Consider the following 18943-nt stretch of genomic DNA (forward strand, 5'->3'; position numbering starts at 1 on the left):
CAGATGACACCAAAATTGGAGGTGTAGTGGACAGCGAAGAGGGTTATCTCAGATTACAACAGGATCTGGACCAGATGGGCCAATGGGCTGAGAAGTGGCAGATGGAGTTTAATTCAAATAAATGCGAGGTGATGCATTTTGGGAAAGCAAATCTTAGCAGGACTTATACACTTAATGGTAAGGTCCTATGGAGTGTTGCTGAACAAAGAGACCTTAGAGTGCAGGTTCATAGCTCCTTGAAAGTTGAGTCGCAGGTAGATAGGATAGTGAAGAAGGTGTTTGGTATACTTTCCTTTATTGGTCAGAGTACTGAGTACAGGAGTTGGGAGGTCATGTTGCGGTTGTACAGGACATTGGTTAGGCCACTGTTGGAATATTGCATGCAATTCTAGTCTCCTTCCTATCGGAAAGATGTTGTGAAACTTGAAAGGATTCAGAAAAGATTTACAAGGATATTGCCAGGGTTGGAGGATTTGAGCTATAGGGAGAGACTGAACAGGCAGGGGCTGTTTTCCTTGGAGCGTAGGAGGCTGCGGGGTGACCTTGTAGAGGTTTACATAATTACGAGGGGCATGGATAGGATAAATAGACAAAGTCTTTTCCCTGGGGTCGGGGAGTCCAGAACTAGAGGGCATAGGCTTAGGGTGAGAGTGGAAAGATATAAAAGAGACCTAAGGGGCAACTTTCTGATGCAGAGGGTGGTACATGTATGGAATGAGCTGTCAGAGGAAGTGGTGGAGGCTGGTACAATTGCAACATTTAAGAGGCATTTGGATGGGTGTATGAATAGGAAGGGTTTGGAGGGATATGGGCCGGGTGCTGGCAGGTGGGACTAGATTGGGTTTGGATATCTGGTTTGCAGATATCTGGTCGGCATGGACAGGTTGGACCGAAGGGTAGTGTCTCCCACCCATGCTCCTCCTCTAACCTAAAAAAAAAGTTGTGGAAGCCAGATTGACAAGGTAAGGTAACTAGTTTATTTCCTAATCCTTTTTTTAGTAGTCACTTTGGGAGTTAGAATAGTGGGAATGGAGTTTAGGGCAGTGGAATGTTCCTCCTGCAGAATGTGGGAAGGGTCACCACTAGTGTCCCTGCTGACTACATCTGTGGAAAGTGCACCCAGCACCAGCTCCTCGAAAACCGCGTTAGGGAACTGGAGCTGGAGTTGGATGAACTTAGGATCAATCAGGAGGCAGAGGGGGTTATTGACAGGACTTAGAGAGGTAGTCACTCCCTAGATAAAAGAAAAAGACAGATGGGTGACAGTTAGGGGACAGAAAGGGAACCGGCAGGCAGTGCAGGGATCCCCTGTGGCCATTCCCCTCAACAATAAGTATACCGTTTTGGATACTGTTGGGGGGGGGGGGATGACTTACCAGGGGAAAGCAGTGGGGCACCTGCTGCTCAGAAGGGAAGGGGGAAGAGGAGCAGAGCAGTAGTCATTGGGGACTCGATAGTTAGGGGGAACAGATAGGAGGTTCTGTGGGGACGAGAGAGACTCACGGTTGGTGTGCTGCCTCCCGGGTCCGTGATGTCTCTGATCGTGTTTTTGGGATCCTTCGGGGGGAGGGAGAGCAGCCCCAAGTCATGATCCACATTGGCACCAATGACATAGGTCGGAAGAGAGATGGGGACTTGAGGCAGAAATTCAGGGAGCTAGGATGGAAGCTTAGAGCTAGGACAAACAGAGTTGTTTTCTCTGGTTTGCTGCCAATGCCATGTGCTAGTGAGGTGAGGAATAGGGAGAGAAAGGAGCTGAACATGGGGCTACAGGGATGGTGCAGGAGGGAGGGTTTCGGGTTTTTGGATAATTGGAGCTCTTTCTGGGGTAGGTGGGCCCTCTACAAGCAGGATGGTCTTCATCTAAACCAGAGGGGTACCAATATCCTGGGTGGGAAATTCGCTAAAGCTATTAAGATGGATTTAAACTAATCCAGCAGGGGGATGGGAGTTTATTCCTGATGAAGGGCTTTTGCCCGAAACGTCGATTTTGCTGAAGCTCCTCGATGCTGCCTGAACTGCTGTGCTCTTCCAGCACCATTGATCCAGAATCTGGTTTCCAGCATCTGCAGTCATTGTTTTTACCAAAATTGTAGGATAGGTACAGAAGAAGATGAGAGTAGGGAGTTCCAAAATCAAGTACCTGACACTGGCAAGCGAGAACTTGGTTTGAAGTGTGTGGACTTCAACGCGAGGAGCATCCGAAATAAACTGGGTGTACTGGCAGCGTGGGTTGGTACGTGGGACTTCGATGTTGTGGCCATTACGGAGACATGGATAGAGCAGAGACAGGAATGGCTGTTGCAGGTTCCGGGATTCAGATGTTTCAGTAAGAACAGAGAAGATGGTAAAAGAGGGGGAAATGTGGCATTGTTGATCAGGGACAATATTACAGTTGTAGAAAGGATGTTTGGGGACTCGTTAACTGAGGTAGTATGGGCTGAGGTTAGAAACAGGAAAGGAGAAGTCACCATGCTGGGAGTTTTCTATAGGCATCCGAATAGTCCCAGAGATGTAAAGGAATGGATAGCAAAGATGATTCTCGATAGGAGTGAGAAAGGCAGGGTAGTTGTCATGGGGGACTTCAACTATCCAAATGTTGACTGGGATCACTACAGTACGAGAACTATAGATGGGTCAGTTTTTGTCCAGTGTGTGAAGGAGGGCTTCCTGAAACAGTATGTAGACAGGCATACAAGGGGTGAAGCCACTTTAGATTTAGTACTGGGTAACGAGCCTGGCCAGGTGTTAAATTTGGAAGTAGGTGAGCACTTTGGAGGCAGCGATCACAATTCTGTCAGATTTACTTTAGTGATGGAAAGGGATAGGTGTACTCCACAGAACAAGAGTTACAGCTGGGGGAAGGGAAATTACGATGCAATTAGGAAAGATTTAGGAAGCGTAGAATGGGGAAGGAAACTGCAGGGGATGAGCACATTAAAAATGTGGAGCTTATTCAAGGAAAAACTCCTCTGTTTCCTAGATAAGTATGTACCTGTCAGGCAGGGAGGAAAATATCGAGCGTGTGAGCCGTGGTTTACTAAGGAAGTGGAATCCCTGGTCAAGAAGAAAAAGGCTTATGTTAGGACAAAATGTGAAAACTCAGTTAGGGCGCTTGAGGGTTACAAGAAGGTCAGGAAAGACCTAAAAAGAGAGCTCAGAAGACCCAGGAGGGGACATGAGAAGTTGTTGGCGGATAGGATCAGGGTTAACCCTAAGGCTTTTCATAGGTATGTCAGGAATAAAAGAATGACGAGAGTTAAATTAGAGCCAATCAAGGATAATAGTGGGAAGTTGTGTGTGGAGTCAGAGGAGATAGGGGAAGCACTAAATAAATATCTTTCGACAGTGTTCACTATAGAAAATGAAAATGTTGGCGAGGAAGATACAGAGGTTGCATCTAGACTAGAAGAGATTGAGGTTCACAAGGAAGAGGTATTAGAAATACTGCAGAGTGTGAAAATAGACAAGTCCCCTGGGCTGGATGGGATCTATCCTAGGATCCTCTGGGAAGCAAGGGAAGAGATTGCCGAGCCTTTGGCATTGATCTTCAAATCATTATCTACAGGTATAGTGCCTGAGGACTGGAGGATAACAAATATGGTTCCCTTGTTCAAAAAGGATAGTAGAGACAACCCTGGTAATTACAGACCAGTGAGTCTCACTTCAGTTGTTGGCAAAGTGTTGGAAAAGGTTATAAGAGATAGGATTTATAACCATCTAGAAAAGAATAATCTGATCGGGACAGTCAGCACGGTTTTGTGAAGGGTAGGTCGTGCCTAACGAATCTTATTGAGTTTTTTGACAAAGTGACCAAACAGGTAGATGAGAGTAAACCGGTTGATGTGGTGTATATGGATTTCAGCAAGGCGTTCAATAAGATTCCCCACGGTAGGCTATTATACAAAATGCAGAGAAATGAGATTGTGGGAGACATAGCAGTTTGGATCAGTAATTGGCTTGCTGAAACAAAACAGAGGGTTGTAGTTGATGGAACATGTTCATCTTAGTGTCCAGTTACTAGCAGCATACTGCAAGGGTCGGTGTTGGGTCCACTGCTGTTTGTCATTTTTATAAATGACCTGGATGAGGGCTTAGAAGGATTGGTTAGTAAATTTGCGGACGACACTAAGGTCGGTGGAGTTGTGGATAGTGATGAAGGATGTAGTAGGTTGCAGAGAGACATAGATAGGATGCAGAGCTGGGCTGAGAGGTGGCAAATGGAGTTAAATGTGGACAAGTGTGAGGTGATACACTTTGGACAGAGTAATTGGAATGCAAAGTACTGGGCTAATGGTAAGATTTTTGGGAGTGCAGATGAGCAGAGAGATCTCGGTGCCCATGTACACAGATCCATGAAAGTTGCCACCCAGACTGACAGGGTTGTTAAGAAGGCATACAGTGTTTTGGCCTTTATTAATAGAGGGATTGAGTTCCGGAATCAGGAGGCTGTACAAAGCTCTGGTATGGCCATACTTGTTTTTATACAGTTCTGGTCACCGCATTATAAGGAGGATGTGGAAGCTTTGGAAAGGGTTCAGAGGAGATTTACTAGGATGTTGCCTGGTATGGAAGGAATGTCTTACGAGGAAAGGCTGAGGGCCTTGAGGCTGTTCTCGTTAGAGAGAAGGTTGAAAGGTGACTTAATAGAGACATACAAGATAATCAGAGCATCAAGTTTAAGTGCATTTAAGTCGTCATTGGACAGGCAAATGGACGTACATGGATTAGGTGGGATGGGCTTCAGATTAGTATGACAGGGCGGCACAACATCGAGGGCCAAAGGGCCTGTACTGCGCTGTAATGTTCTATGTTCTATGTCTGTTTCCATGCTGTACATCTCTATGACTCTATCTAGATTTTTCCAAAATCTGCCGGCCTATCAGTTTTTCAATCTCTCTACTGCTATTAGGGGGGTCTGTAGAAAACCCCCAATGTGGTGGCAGTTCCCTTGCTGTTGCTAACTTCCCCCCATACTGACTCAGTAGACAAACCTTCCTCAACAACTTCGTTTCTGTAGCTGTGATACATTCTCTGATCAGCAATGCTACACCCCCTCCTCTTTATCCACCTCACCTGTTCTTTTTAAATGTTCAAAACCCTGGAACATCAAGCAACCATTCCTGCCCCTGTGAAACCCACGTCTCCGTTATGGCCACAACATCATAGCCCCAAGTACTGATCCATGCTCTTAAGTTCATCACTCTTATTTCAGACATTCATTGCGTTAAAGCAGACACACTTTAACCGAACCCTTTGTTTAATAACGTAAGAAATCTTCCCAATACATTCACTACATCCTGTCACTGCCCCATCTGTAACTGTACCCCTCTCAGATATGTAGCTCTGATTCCCACCCCCTTGCCAAACTAGTTTAAACCTTCCTGAACCACACGACCAAATTTCCCACCCAGCATATTTGTGCCCCTCCAGTTCAGGTGCAACCTGTCCTTCATGTACAGGTCCCATCTTCCCCAGAAGGTATCCCAATGGTCTAGGTATCTGAAGCCCTCCCTCCTGCATCAGCCTCGCAGTCACGCGTTAAGCTGCATTTGCTGCCTGTTCCTCACCTCATTATCTCGTGGCACCGGTAGCAAACCTGAGATCACTACTCTGCTTGTCCTGCTCTTCAACTTCCAACCAAACTGTTTGTATTCACTTTTCAGATCCTCAATCCCTTTCCTGGTTATATCATTGGTGCCAATATGTACCACGATTTCTGGCTGCTCCCCCTCCTCCTTCAAAATCTTGTAAACCCGATCGGCAACATCCTGGACCCTGGTATCAGGGAGGCAACGTACCTTCTGGGAGTACTGTTCCTGACCACAAAATCTCCTGTCAATCTATCTATTGAGTCCCCTACCACTAGCGCTTTTCTATTCTCCCTCCTTCCCTTCGGAGCCTCAGTGCCAGAGACCTGACAACTACGGCTTCCCCCGATAGGCCGTCCCCGCCAGCAGTATCCAAAATGGTATACTTATTGCTGAGGGGAACGGCCACAGGGGATCCCTGCCCTTTCTGTTAGCTCCCTTTCCTCCCCCTGACTGTAACCCAGCTGTCCTTATCCGGTGTCTGGGGAGTGACCACCTCCCTGTACACCCTCGCAATTTCTCCCGCAGCCTCCGGATAATCCATAGTTCATCCAGCTCCTGTTCCCTAACTCAGTTTTCAAGGTGCTGGGAGTTGGGTGCATTTCCTGCAGATGTGGTCAGCAGAGACACGTGCACTGTCTCTCACTTGCCACCTTCTGCAGGAGGAACATGCGACTGCCCTATCAATCAGTCATACCTCGCTAATCTGAAAGCCTGCACAGGACTAAACAAAGGAAGAGAAGAAAATAAAAAGAGAAAACCTGAAAACCTACTGCGTTTACAGATTCTTACTAAAAGGTTAGAGGAAGTGGGTGGGAGGGAGGCCCCACGGTGTAGGGTCTCGGTTTAGATCTCACCCACTTAAAAATTTCCCAGTAGCCCTCGTTTCTCTCCACCCTCTCACCTCACCTCAGTTATTGTTCTGAGGACCCAGATTCAAATCCTGCCATGACAGATAAAGAAATTTTAATTCATTAAACATCTGGAATTAAGAAACTACAGATGACCATGAAACCATTGTTGGTTATCAGAAAAACCCATCTGGTTCACTAATCTCCTTCAGGGAAGGAACTCTGCCCACCTCACCTGGTCTGGTCTACATGTGACTCCAGATGTGGTTGTTTCTCAACCGAAGTCTGGAATGGCCGAGGAAGCTGCTCATTCGTACCAATCACTATGACGTCCCAGCACCGATCTGTGTAGTACATTGTTCAACAAAGGCTTCCAAATACAAAAAAAAAACCTCCACCATCACCCTTTGCCTCTTATTTGTAAGTCAACTTTAGATCCAATTTGCCAACTTACCTTGGATCGCATGGGCTCTTACCATGTGGGACCTTGTCAAAGACCTTACTGAAGTTCATGTGAACCACAACAACTGCACTACCCATGTCAATACATTGTCACATTTTCAAAACACTCTTATTAAATTTGCCAGACAGGATCTCCCTAGAACAAATCCATGTTGATTATCTCTTATCAATCCCTACCTTTCCAAGTATTGATTAATTGTCTACCTGATAATTTCTTTCCCAACAATACAGATGTCAGACTATCTGAACTATAATTAACTTGCCTATCACTGCTGCCCTTCTTGGACAAACGAACCACATTACCCATCCTCCAGTCATCTGGCACTTCACCTGTGGCCAAAGTATTAAATATCTCCACCAGAGCCACAGCAATCTCCTCCCTTGCCTCCCACTGCAGCCTGGGATACATTTTATCAGGCCCGGAGGAATTATAAACCGATACACCTGTTAAAACATCTAAAACCACTTCTGCCCAGCTACATCTCCTTTGTGAATTTGACCTCACCAACATCACTGGCTCCACGCACAGGTCACCTCCTTGTTCCATAACAGGCCCCTTTCTTACCCCGGCAATCCTCTTACTCTTGGATGTTGGGAGGATGTTTCCATTGGGAGGAAATCTTTGAGGAGAAAGTGAGGTCTGCAGATGCTGGAGATCAGAGCTGGAAATGTGTTGCTGGAAAAGTGCAGCAGGTCAGGCAGCATCCAGGGAACAGGAGAATCGACGTTTCGGGCATAAGCCCTTCTTCAGGAATGAGAAAAGTTTGTCCAGCAGGCTAAGATAAAAGGTAGGGAGGAGGGACTTGGGGGAGGGGCGTCGGAAATGTGATAGGTGGAAAGAGGTCAAGGTGAGGGTGATAGGTCAGACTGGGGTGGGGGCGGAGAGGTCAGGAAGAAGATCTCAGGTTAGGAAGGCGGTGCTGAATTTGATGGATTTGACTGAGACAGGGTGGGGGGAGGGGAAATGAGGAAACTGGTGAAATCCGAGTTCATCCCTTGTGGTTGGAGGGTTCCTAGCCGGAAGATGAGCCTGGGATACATTTTATCAGGCCCTGAGGAATTATAAACCGATACACCTGTTAAAACATCTAAAACCACTTCTGCCCAGCTACATCTCCTTTGTGAATACAGATGAGAAATAGTCATTTGACTTCACCAACATCACTGGGAGGAAAGACTAGGACTCAAGAGCACAGCCTTAGTGTAAAAGGAAGACCTTTTAGATCGGAGATATGGAGAAACTTCTTCAGCCAGAGAGTGGTGAATCTATGGAATTCACTGCCAAAGGAGGCTGTGGAGGCCAGGTCATTGAGTATATTTAAGACAGAGATAGATAGGTTCTTGAATATCAAGGGGATCAAGAGTTATGGGGAGAAAGCAGAGAACGGGGTTGAGAAACTTATCAGCCATGATTGAATGGCAGAGCAGACTCAATGGGCTGAATGGTCTAATTTCTGCTCGTATGTCTTATGAACTTAAGTCTAATTGGGCCTTGCTCCTGACTTTACATCTATTCTGTGCCCCATATCTCTGCTAAATCAGTTTAAAACCTCCCCAACTGCACAAACAAACTTCCCAGAAAAGATATTAGACCCATTCCAGTTCAGGAGCAGTCTATCCAGTTTGTACAGAACCCACTTATCCCAGAAACTGTCCCAATGATCCAAAAATCTAAAGGCCTCCCTCCTGCATCATCCTTTAACCAAGCATTCACCTGACCACTATCTTCTCGAACAATTAGGGACAGGCAATAAATTAGGTCTCGTATAATGGTGGAGGAGGAGAATGCCAAGTTCAGGCTCTTGAGCCCAGGATTCCTCTGCTCCTATTTCCATCTGCATTTCTTTTCCGTCATTTTCTTTCTGTGGCTTTTGTTGGCAGAGGGCAAGGGTGGATCCAACATGGAACCGGGCATCGGCAGCTGATATGTCAGCAGGGGTGATGTCAGTGAGGTGGTTGAAAAGATGGTGCCTGAATAAGAGTCGATCTTGATGTTTTCATTCGAAAGCAGACGGTGGCAATGCAGTAGTAGGAGCAGCATTGATTGCGGTGAACAGATGGTGCCTGTGGAATGGTGACTCTGACATTGCCTGCACTGCCACCTGCGTGGGACCCACCAATGTTGATAAGCCAGCTCAGGGACCATAATGGAGATGGTGGGATGAAGGTGAACTCTTTTTCAGCAATTTTTAAAATTTTTAAAATTCTTCAGTTATTCAAAATGGAGCCGAATCGTGGCAACATTTGAAGCTTTTCACAATACTTTACTGTATTGTTGACTGTAAAATACGTCACAATAAATCATTCATTCAAATGCTAGCTAGCTAACGAAGCCTACGTCCCACAAGTGAATAAAAATAAGTTAATGTTTTGAGTCCAATATGACTCTAGAAGTTGCTATCCTTACCTGGTAAACCCTATATATGATCTCCAAATTCATGGGTTACTGATATCAACTTTGTTGAAAATAAATTCTTAGGTATTAAAGGTATTAAGGGGTGTGGAGGGAAACAGTGAATATAACATTGTCCCAGTGGGTTAGCCATGATTATATAGTATGTCAGATCAGGCTGGAAGGACTCACTCCTTCAGTGTTGCTGGCCAAATCTTGGAACTTCCACTGTAACAGCATTGTGGATCTACCTACAGCACATGGATTACAGTGGCTCAAGAAAATAGCTCACCACTACCTTCTCAAGGGCAATTTGGAATAAATGTTGGCCCTACCAGCACCACTGTCCCATGAGTGAATTAAAGGAAAATCTGGGCTACATTTCATTTCTCTCAAGGGTCGATGCGTTATGAACTGATGTGATCCAAAGGTAAATTTTATAAAAATGATTACAGAGGAACCTCGATTATCTGAACAAAATGGACAGGCACTACTGTGTCCGGATAACTGATTGTTCGGATAATTGATTCAATGCCTTTCCTCTGGGGCTTGGAGTTTTCTGTTAAGTCCGCTCCCTGTTCAGGAGACAAGGCAGCAGCACACCACGCCACACGCGAGCCCCCACCCGCCCCGCCACTAACCTCGTCCAACACCAGCCCCTTACCCCCCACCCCATCCAACACCGCCCGCCGGGGGGGGGGGGGGGGGGGGGGGGGGGGGGGGGGGGGGGGGGGGGGGGGGGGGGGGGGGGGGGGGGGGGGGGGGGGGGGGGGGGGGGGGGGGGGGGGGGGGGGGGGGGGGGGGGGGGGGGGGGGGGGGGGGGGGGGGGGGGGGGGGGGGGGGGGGGGGGGGGGGGGGGGGGGGGGAGGGGGGGGGGGGGGGGGGGGGGGGGGGGAGGTTTAGGGTACACACCTGTGTTAAACTCCAGGGAAAGTGTGTGGGAATAGAGTGGGCGGGACCTCAGTCATTTGAAGATGGTGCCTGGGCTCCCAGTGCAGGACTGTTCTTGGCCGAGTTCACTTTTAATCAATATAAACAAAAGCTGCGATCAGTGTTGAAAACACGCCTTTGATGTAATGTTTCCATCGGGACCTCGAGGTCTCCTTCAGATAATCTGATATTCAGATAATTGATATTCGGATAATCGAGGTTCCTCTGTATATAGATTCATCTAAATATGAATTTGTCTGGAGGAAAAGGCATGGGGTCCAATAATGTTGGATCTGCAAGGAGCAAGGAGCTTCAATGGAGTCATGAAGCTTGGAAACCTTTGCAGAGGAGGTCAAGAAGCCCAGACTATGGGTGGAGTAAGATGATTGTATTTTTGAACTCAGAGAATTGGAGACCTGCCTGAGGAGCAACAGTCCAATGTGACTTTATAATTCTTCTCAGCAAAGTGCATGAGCTAAATGATTAGTTGGTATCTACCACCTCACCTCCAAAAAAGGGAACATAACCAGTCCAGGGAGACATCCCAGCGTCAACAGCTTGTGTTTGTAGAATAATTTTGGATTTAGAGCGCCATTTTGGACAATCTGTGACATTTCTTTCTTCATGAGTTTATGTGTGTTCATGTTTCTTTTGTTATCAAGGAATTTTAAGTATGCAAACTTTGTCAATAATTGTTGTATGTTTATTTGAGAGGGTCTGTAAACCAGTTATTTGTTGCTGTCTAAAGAAACTTAGCTGGTTTGTTCATACATTGAACCAGACACACACTAACATTATAGAATTGCCTATTTCACCAATCTGTTCAATTTAAATTTTGTTGTGATCAATGGAGGACTGGGACTGAAAAAAGAATGTAGCACACACCTCCAACCTAAGACATAACAACCTACACCATTTCAACACAACGTCACAGCCCCCTCACTCACACCCCCCCAAATTCCCATTAACGTACAACCACACCCCCTAGGTTGTTTCTAGATGATTTAGCACTTAATGCAGGTATAAAAACTATACATGCTCTTCACCAAATTTCTCCAGACTAACTGAGTCTTAGTTGCACTCCTTTGTAAAACATTGTTTCAGTTTATGACCATTTTTACTATACATTATTTACAAAATGTACTCATTTACACAAATATGTGCATTTTCTGGTTGAATTTCTTATTTCAAATAGAATCGCATTATTTGGTAAAATACTCCTCAATCCGTCTCTTTTTAGGGGGACTCTCTGTATCATTAGATTGTTGCGAAATTCCAGTGTCAGTGCAGAAGCTGCTTCCAGGATCGATGCCAGTGTCCCGGTGAGAATGAAGACAGACATCAGCAGCTTCAAGCAGAAGAGCTTCATCATCTATATCTTCAGAATCAAATGCTGTTTGGAGAAAATCAACCATTTTCATCTGTCTTGGACCCTATAGACAAATATAAACCAACTCAGATTCATCAAATAATAAAAATGGAAGTGACCAAAAGTCCAAAAGTCCAAATCCAAGTCAAAAAGCCTATATCTAAAGACCAAAACGAAGCCTCCATCTCCTCTCAAGATCCTGAAAGTCCCCTAGTCCTTGAAAAAATTTCCCACACAAGTCCAGGGCACACAAGCAGCTCAAAACTCTGGACTGTGTGGCATAGAAACACACAAACCAGGAACAAGAACTATGCCATAAAATTATAGTCATACAGCAGATGTTGTGAGGTTTCCTGCCTCAGCTACCTTTCCAGGGCAATCCACGTTCCCACCACTCTCTGTTTGAAAAAGGCTTTTAAAAAGCAGAGAACAAGGTAGGACTGATAAATTAAACTGCATTTATTTCAATGCAAGAAGCCTAAAGGGAAGGCAGATGAACTCAGGGTGTGGTTAGGAACTGGGATATCATAACAATTACAGAGACGTGGTTCAGGAATGGACAGGACTGGCAGTTTTATGTTCCAGGGTAAAGGAAGGATAGAAAGAGGGGCAAGGAGAAGGTGTAGTATTTTTTATTAAGGATAATATTACTGCTGTACTTAGGAAGGATATTCCTGGGAATGCATACAGGAAAGGTAATTGGGATTGAATGACAGACCGTACAATAGTCAGCAGGAAATTGAGAAACAAATTTGTAAGGTGATCTCAGTTGTGGATTTTAACTTTCCAATTAGACTGGGACTGCCATAGTGTTATTGGCTTGGATGGAGAGGAATGTGTTGTGTACAAGAAAATATCCTGATTCAGTATGTGGATGTACCTACTAGAGAAGGTGCAATGTTTAACCTACTGTTGGGAAACCAGGCAGGGTAGGTGACTGAGATATCAATGGGCTACTTTGAGGCTACTGACCATAATTCTATTAGTTTTAAAATAATGGTGGAAAAGAATAGACTGGATCTAAAAGTTAAAGTTCTAAAGGTCAATTTTGATGTATTAAGCAAGAACTTTCAAAAGTTGATGTGGAGCAGATGTTCGCAAATAAAAGGATGGCTAGAAAATGGGAACCTTCAAACATGAGATCATGAGAGTGCAGAAACAGTATGTTCCTGTTAGGGTGAAGGGCAAGGCTGGATGACTACAGAAACTGAAGTTTTACTAAAGAATAAGGAGGAAGCAAATATCAGGCATTGACAGTAGAGATCGAGTGAATCCCTGGAAAAATATAAAGGCATGAGGAGTATACTTAAAAGGGAAATCGGGAGGGCAAAAAGGGGACATGAGATAGCTTTGGCATACAGGGTTAAAGAGAATCCAAAAGGATTCCATAAAACATTAAGGACGAAAGGGTAACTACGGAGAGAGTAGGGCCCCTTAAAGATCAGCAAAGCTGCCTGTGTGTGGAACCACAGGAGATTCAGGTGATACTAAATGAGTATTTTGCATCAGTGTTTACTGTGTAGAAGAATAAAGAAGATAGAGAATGTGGAGAAATGAATAGCTTGAAAAATGACCATATTACAGAGGATGTGGTGCTGGAGTCTTAAAACACAAAGATGGATAAATCTTTGCATGTGTTCACTGAGGAGAGGAACATGATGAATGTTGAGATTAGAGATAGAAGTTTATTAGTCTGGATGACGTTGACATAAATAGGGAAGATGTGTTAGGTAGGCTAGAGGCTATTAAGGTGGACAAATCCCCAGGACTGAATGGGATCTATCCCTGGTTGCTGAGAGAGGCGAGAGAGGAAATAGCTTGGACCCTGACAGATATCTTTGTAGCATCCTTAAATACAGGTGAGATGCTGGAGGACTGGAAGGTTACTCATGTTGTCCCCTGAACAAGAAGGGTAGTAGGGATATTCCGGGTAACAACAGACCAGTGAGCCTGACGTCAGTGGTGGGAAAGTTGCTGGAGAAGGTACTGAGGGATAGGATCTATTTATATTTAGAAAAGAATGGGCTTATCAGTGATAGGCAACATGGTTTTGACCGGGGGATATCATGCCTTACCAACTTAATAGAGTTCTTTGAGGAAGTGACCAAGTTGATAGATGAAGATAGGGCTGTAGATGTCATATACATGGACTTTAGTAAGGCGTTTGATTAAGGTTCCCCCCATGGTAAACTGATTGAGAAAGTGAAGTCACATGGTGTGCAGGGTGTTCCAACTAGGTGGATAAAGAACTGGTTGAGCAACAGGAGACAGAATAGTAGTTAAAGGGGAGTTCTCGAAATGGAGAAAGGTGACCAGTGGTGTTCCACAGGGGTCAGTGTTGGGGCCACTGTTGTTTGTGATATACATAAATGATCTGGAAGAGGACATTGTTGATATGATCAACAAGTTTGCAGATGACAAGAAGATTGGTGGAGTAGCAGAAAGCATAAGGGACTGTCAAAGAATACAGAAGAATATAGACTGGAGAGTTGGGCAGAAAAGTGGAAGATGGGAGTTCAATCCAGACAAATGTGAGGTGATACATTTTGTGAAATCTAATTCTAGAGCAAATTATACTGTAAAAGGAAGAGCCTTGGGAAAAGTTGATGAGCAGAGAGTTCTGGGAGTGCAGGTCCATTGTACCCTGAAGATTGCTGCACAGGTGGATAGAGTGGTCAAGAAGGCATATGGTATGCTTGCCTTCATCGGATGGGGTATTGAGTATAAGAGCTGGCAAGTCATGTTAAAATTGTACAAGACATTGGTTTGGCCGCATTTAGAATACTGTGTACAGTTCTGGTTGCCACATTACCAAAAGGATGTGGACACTTTAGAGAGGGTGCAGAGAAGGTTTATGAGGATGTTGCCTGGTATGGAAGGTGCTAGCTATGAAGAGAGGTTGAGTAGGTTAGATTTGTTTTCATTAGAATACAAGGAGATTGAGGGGGGACCTGATTGAAGTTTACAAAATCATGAAGGGTGTAGACAGGGTAGATAGAGATAAGCTCTTTCCCAGGGTGAAGAATTCAATAACGAGAGGTCATGCTCTCAAGGTGAGAAGTGCAAAGTTTAAGGGGGATACACACGGCAAGTACTTTACACAGAGGGTGGTGTGTGTCTGGAATGTGTTGCCAGCAGATGTGGTAGAGGCAGGGACGGTAGATTCATTTAAGATGCGTCTGGACAGATGCATGAGTAGGTGGGGAGCAGAGGGATGCAGATGCTTAGGAATTGGGCGACAGGTTTAGATAGTAGATTTGGATCGGCTCAGGCTTGGAGTGTTGAAGGGCCTGTTCCTGGGCTGTAAATTTTCTTTGTTCTGTCTCCAAGACCTGATCAGGTGTACCATAGAACTCTGGGAAGCTAGTGATTGCTGGGCCCTTGCTGAAATATTTGTATCATTAATAGCTGCAGGTGAGCTGCCTGAAGACTAGAGGTTGGCTAATGTGGTGCCACTATTTAAGAAAGGTGGTAAGGAAAAGTCAGGGATCTATAGACCACTGAGCCTGACATCAGTGATGGGCAAATTATTGGAGGGAATTCTGTTGGACAGGATTTACAGGTATTTGGAAAGGCAAGAACTGATTAGGGATAGTCAACATGGCTTTGTTTGTGGAAAATCATCTCTCACCAACTTGATTGAGTTTTTTTAAGGAGTAACAAAGAGGATCGATGAGGGCAGAGTGGTGGATGTGATCTATATGGACTTCAGTAAGGTGTTTGACAACGATCCTCAATGTAGACTGGTTAGCAAGGTTAGATTACATGGAATACGGGGGGGGGGGGGGGGGGGGACCTAGCCATTTGGATACAGAAGTAGTTCGAAGGTAGAAGACAGAGTGGTGGTTGTTATGGACCAGGCCAGACCCCCTCAAAATATTTTAAAGAAGGTAGCCTAGACCCTAACTTTTTAAATTTTTTTTGAAGAAGATGTGAAGTGGATATTCCAACAGTAATGCAGCCAGTTCAAACCACTCAGCTTTAAACAAAACAAAATTTATTTAACCACTACAGATGAAACACGAACAAAAGAAAACAATTTAGAATAACAATTTATTTGAAAACCCAACCGACCCTATTGCCACATAATGAAGATGTTCTAATTCCTGCAACATCCTATAAACACACCCCTTGGCAAAAAGTAAATACAAACACAGGTTCTTACAAGCAGGAGAGATTTCAGAGAGAAAGTACAGGCAAGACTTCTGTTAAAACATGGAACCTCTTTTCACTGTGGCTGCTTCTCTGCTATCAGCAGTTTTCTTACTCCCTGCTAAAAATGAAACCAAAACTAGAAAAAAAAAACTGGAACCGGGTGAGCTGGTCACTCCCCTGCCATTGTTTAAAGAAGCCACTTCCAGACATATCAGCATCTCTGTATTTACGACCCCTCTAGAAAAAAACCAAGGACATATTAACCTTGTTAAAGGGGCAGCATCGTCACATAGTGGAAGGTTGCTTTTCAGACTGCAGGCCTGTGACCAGCGGTGTGCCACAAGGATCGGTGCTGAGTCCACTGTTTTTGTCATTTATATATATGAATATATATGAACATTGGAGGAGATGGACCAATGGGCAAGGAGTGGCAGATGGAGTTGAATTTAGATAAATGTGAGATACTGCATTTTGGAAAGGCAAATCAGGGCAGGACTTACTCACTTACTGGTAAGGTCCTGGGGTGTGTTGCTGAACAAAGACCTTAGAGTGTAAGTTCATAATTCCTTGGAAGTGGACTTACAGGTAGACAGGATAGTGAAGGTAGTGTTTGGTATGAGTGCCTTTATTAGTCACTGCATTGTGTATAGGAGTTGGGAGGTCATGTTATGACTGCATAGGACATTGCTTAGGCCACTTTTGGAATACTGTATGCAATTCTGGTCTCCTGCTGCTGGAAAGATGTTGTGAAACTTGAAAGGGCTCAGAAAAGATGTATAAAAATGTTGCTGGGGTTGGAGGGTTTGAGCTATGGGGAGAGGCTGAATAGGCTGGGGCTGTTTTCCCACCTCCTGACTTCCCAAAGCCTTTCTACTATCTGTAAGGCATGAGGCAGAAGTGTGATGAAACACTCTCTACTTGCTGGATGAGTGCAGCTCCAAGAACACTCAAGACGCTTGATATCACCCAGGGCAAAGCAGCCTGCTTTAATGGCACCACATCCACAAATGGAAGTCTGAACAGAGTGTAGAATGTTCGGGGATGGGGTAATCTTAAGGAAGCAATTTGGCGAACAATGAGAGGGCATGATGAGATACTGATGGGTAAAATGAGGGGAAAATCTCAAGATATTCTCTAAGTACATTAAGGGAAAGAGCAGGGCCCATCATGGACCAAGAGGGCATGGAGACAGACATGTTAACGTACTTCACATTTGTCTTCACTCTGAATGAGGAGGTTATGTAGGTTCAGAATTTGGGAAGCGGGGCAGTGAAGTTCTTGAGCAGATTGATATTATTTGGTGGGCTTGAAATAGGACAAATGCACATGTCTGAATGAGTTGTATCCCAAGTTGCTGTGGAGTCAAGGGAGGAAATTACAGGAGCTCTTTTAACTCCTTGCTGGCTAAACATTCAAAAGTACATGGATGAAAGCTTAGAATGTTATAACATTCAAGGTTATAGGACCGAAGGGTCTGTTTCCATGCTACACATCTCTATGACTCAAAGTGCTGGAAGGTGGGACTAGTGCAGATGGCTGGCGTAGATTCAATGGGCCAGAGGGTCTTTTCAGTCCTGTATAATTCTCCAATTCCCAGGACAATACAGGGCTAGATACAGAGTAAAGATCACTCTACACTGTCCTCACCAAACACTCCCAGTTCAGGTACAGAATGGGGCTATATGAGGAAAATACAGAGTTGAGAAACTGGTTATTTACCTGTCGAAAATAATCTGTTGTTTCAGTCTCTGCAAAGTTGTTTTCTGACAGACCAGCCTGTCCAAGAATCTTGACCTTTTCTTGAATTATGGGCCTGGAAATACATTGAGAACAGAGGTCAGTAAATTGCAGAGGAGCTGCATGGCACCTGACAGCAGATATTAGGTAACTCTCCTCAATTTCCACTACCTCCAACTCACTTTTATCTATTACCCTGTCCTGCTGAAATCTGAGCTAAGTTCTTGACATAGTGTCTATTCCAAACTCTTTTAATGAAGCTTTGCTTCTGATCTTTGAAACCCTCTTACTGATGGAGACGGGAATCTCCCTACCCAACACACCTCCCACCCCACCACCTGACCACAGCCCCACAGGTGCACCATGAGACATGGCCCTTCCCCACCCTGGGGCCCCGTGAGACCGGGCCTTTCCCACTTCCCCACCCTGGGGTCCCGTGAGACCGGGCCCTTCCCCGCCCTGGGACCGGGCTTTTCCCTACCCTGGGGCCCCATGGGACATTGCCCTTGCCCACCCTAGAGTCTGTGGGACCCGGTCTTTCCCCACCCTGGGGCCCCATGGGACCGGGCCCTTCTCCACCCTGGGGCCCTGTGGGAACCGGTCTTTCCCCACCCTGGGGCCCCATGGGACCGGGCCCTTCTGCACCCTGGGGCCCTGTGGGAACCGGTCTTTCCCCACCCTGGGGCCCTGTGGGACTCTTTGGTGCTCTATGTGAGTGAACTGCCCCCAACCATGATGCCCTGTTTGGGATATATGATAAGTGCCTGCAATCTGCTGTACATTTGAATATGGGACCATTTAGCCAACAGAGACCAATTTGGAACGAATCCACACAGACTAAGCAGCAATCTGGGTAGAGAAAGCTGACAGGGGATTGAAATGTCAAAAACCTGAATCTGGACAGAGTGGATAGGGAGAAACTATTCCATTGATGGAAAGCTCAAGAACCAGAGGGCACAAATTTAAGGTAAATCAAATAACCTACCCCCCATCCCTAAACTTTCTTCTCAGCCCTCCCTCTCCCTTCCACTCCTCCCAGCCACCTACCGTATTCCTTCTTCCCCTTGACCAACCGGATCATACCCTCTACTAGTCTTCAGCTGTCCTCACATCACCACCCCGCGCCCACCACCCCCTTTATCTGCAGTTCCCCCTACACCCACACCCCAGTCCTGAAGAAGGGTTACTCCTGAAACGTTAACTTATCCACCTGCTGATGCTGCCTGCCTTGCTGTGTTCCCCCAGCCTCCTGCCTGTCCCTCCTGATGCTGCCTGCCTTGCTGTGTTCCCCCAGCCTCCTGCCTATCTTGGATTCCAGCATCTGCAGTTTGTTTGCCTCAAAAGAAGCAATGGCAATGTGAGGAAAAACATTTTTCATAAGGTGAGTGGTTAGTGTATGGAAAGCACTTGAAGTCTAGAATTTTATAGAATAGATGGAGGCCATTTGACCCATTGT

General features: G+C 45.5%; 2 protein-coding genes across 3 annotated transcripts in view; both read right to left on the reverse strand.

Moving 5' to 3' along the window:
- The window catches only part of rpl37a (ribosomal protein L37a), a 27141-nt gene extending 20159 nt beyond the window's left edge, over nt 1-6982 (reverse strand). Inside the window, exon 1 of the mRNA XM_043694531.1 lies at nt 6919-6982. Coding sequence (XP_043550466.1) covers nt 6919-6982 — 64 coding nt within the window. The remainder of the gene's footprint in view (nt 1-6918) is intronic.
- Nucleotides 6983-10907: 3925 nt separating this feature from the next.
- The window catches only part of smarcal1 (SWI/SNF related, matrix associated, actin dependent regulator of chromatin, subfamily a-like 1), a 150871-nt gene continuing 142835 nt past the window's right edge, over nt 10908-18943 (reverse strand). For both annotated transcript variants that reach the window (XM_043694414.1, XM_043694416.1), the window contains exons 16-17: nt 17470-17563; nt 10908-11659 (exon numbers count right to left, since the gene is read on the reverse strand). In XM_043694414.1, coding sequence (XP_043550349.1) covers nt 11429-11659; nt 17470-17563 — 325 coding nt within the window. In that variant the 3' untranslated portion in view covers nt 10908-11428. The remainder of the gene's footprint in view (nt 11660-17469; nt 17564-18943) is intronic.

This window comes from Chiloscyllium plagiosum, chromosome 7 (assembly GCF_004010195.1).
Source record: "Chiloscyllium plagiosum isolate BGI_BamShark_2017 chromosome 7, ASM401019v2, whole genome shotgun sequence".
Classification (NCBI taxonomy): domain Eukaryota; kingdom Metazoa; phylum Chordata; class Chondrichthyes; order Orectolobiformes; family Hemiscylliidae; genus Chiloscyllium; species Chiloscyllium plagiosum.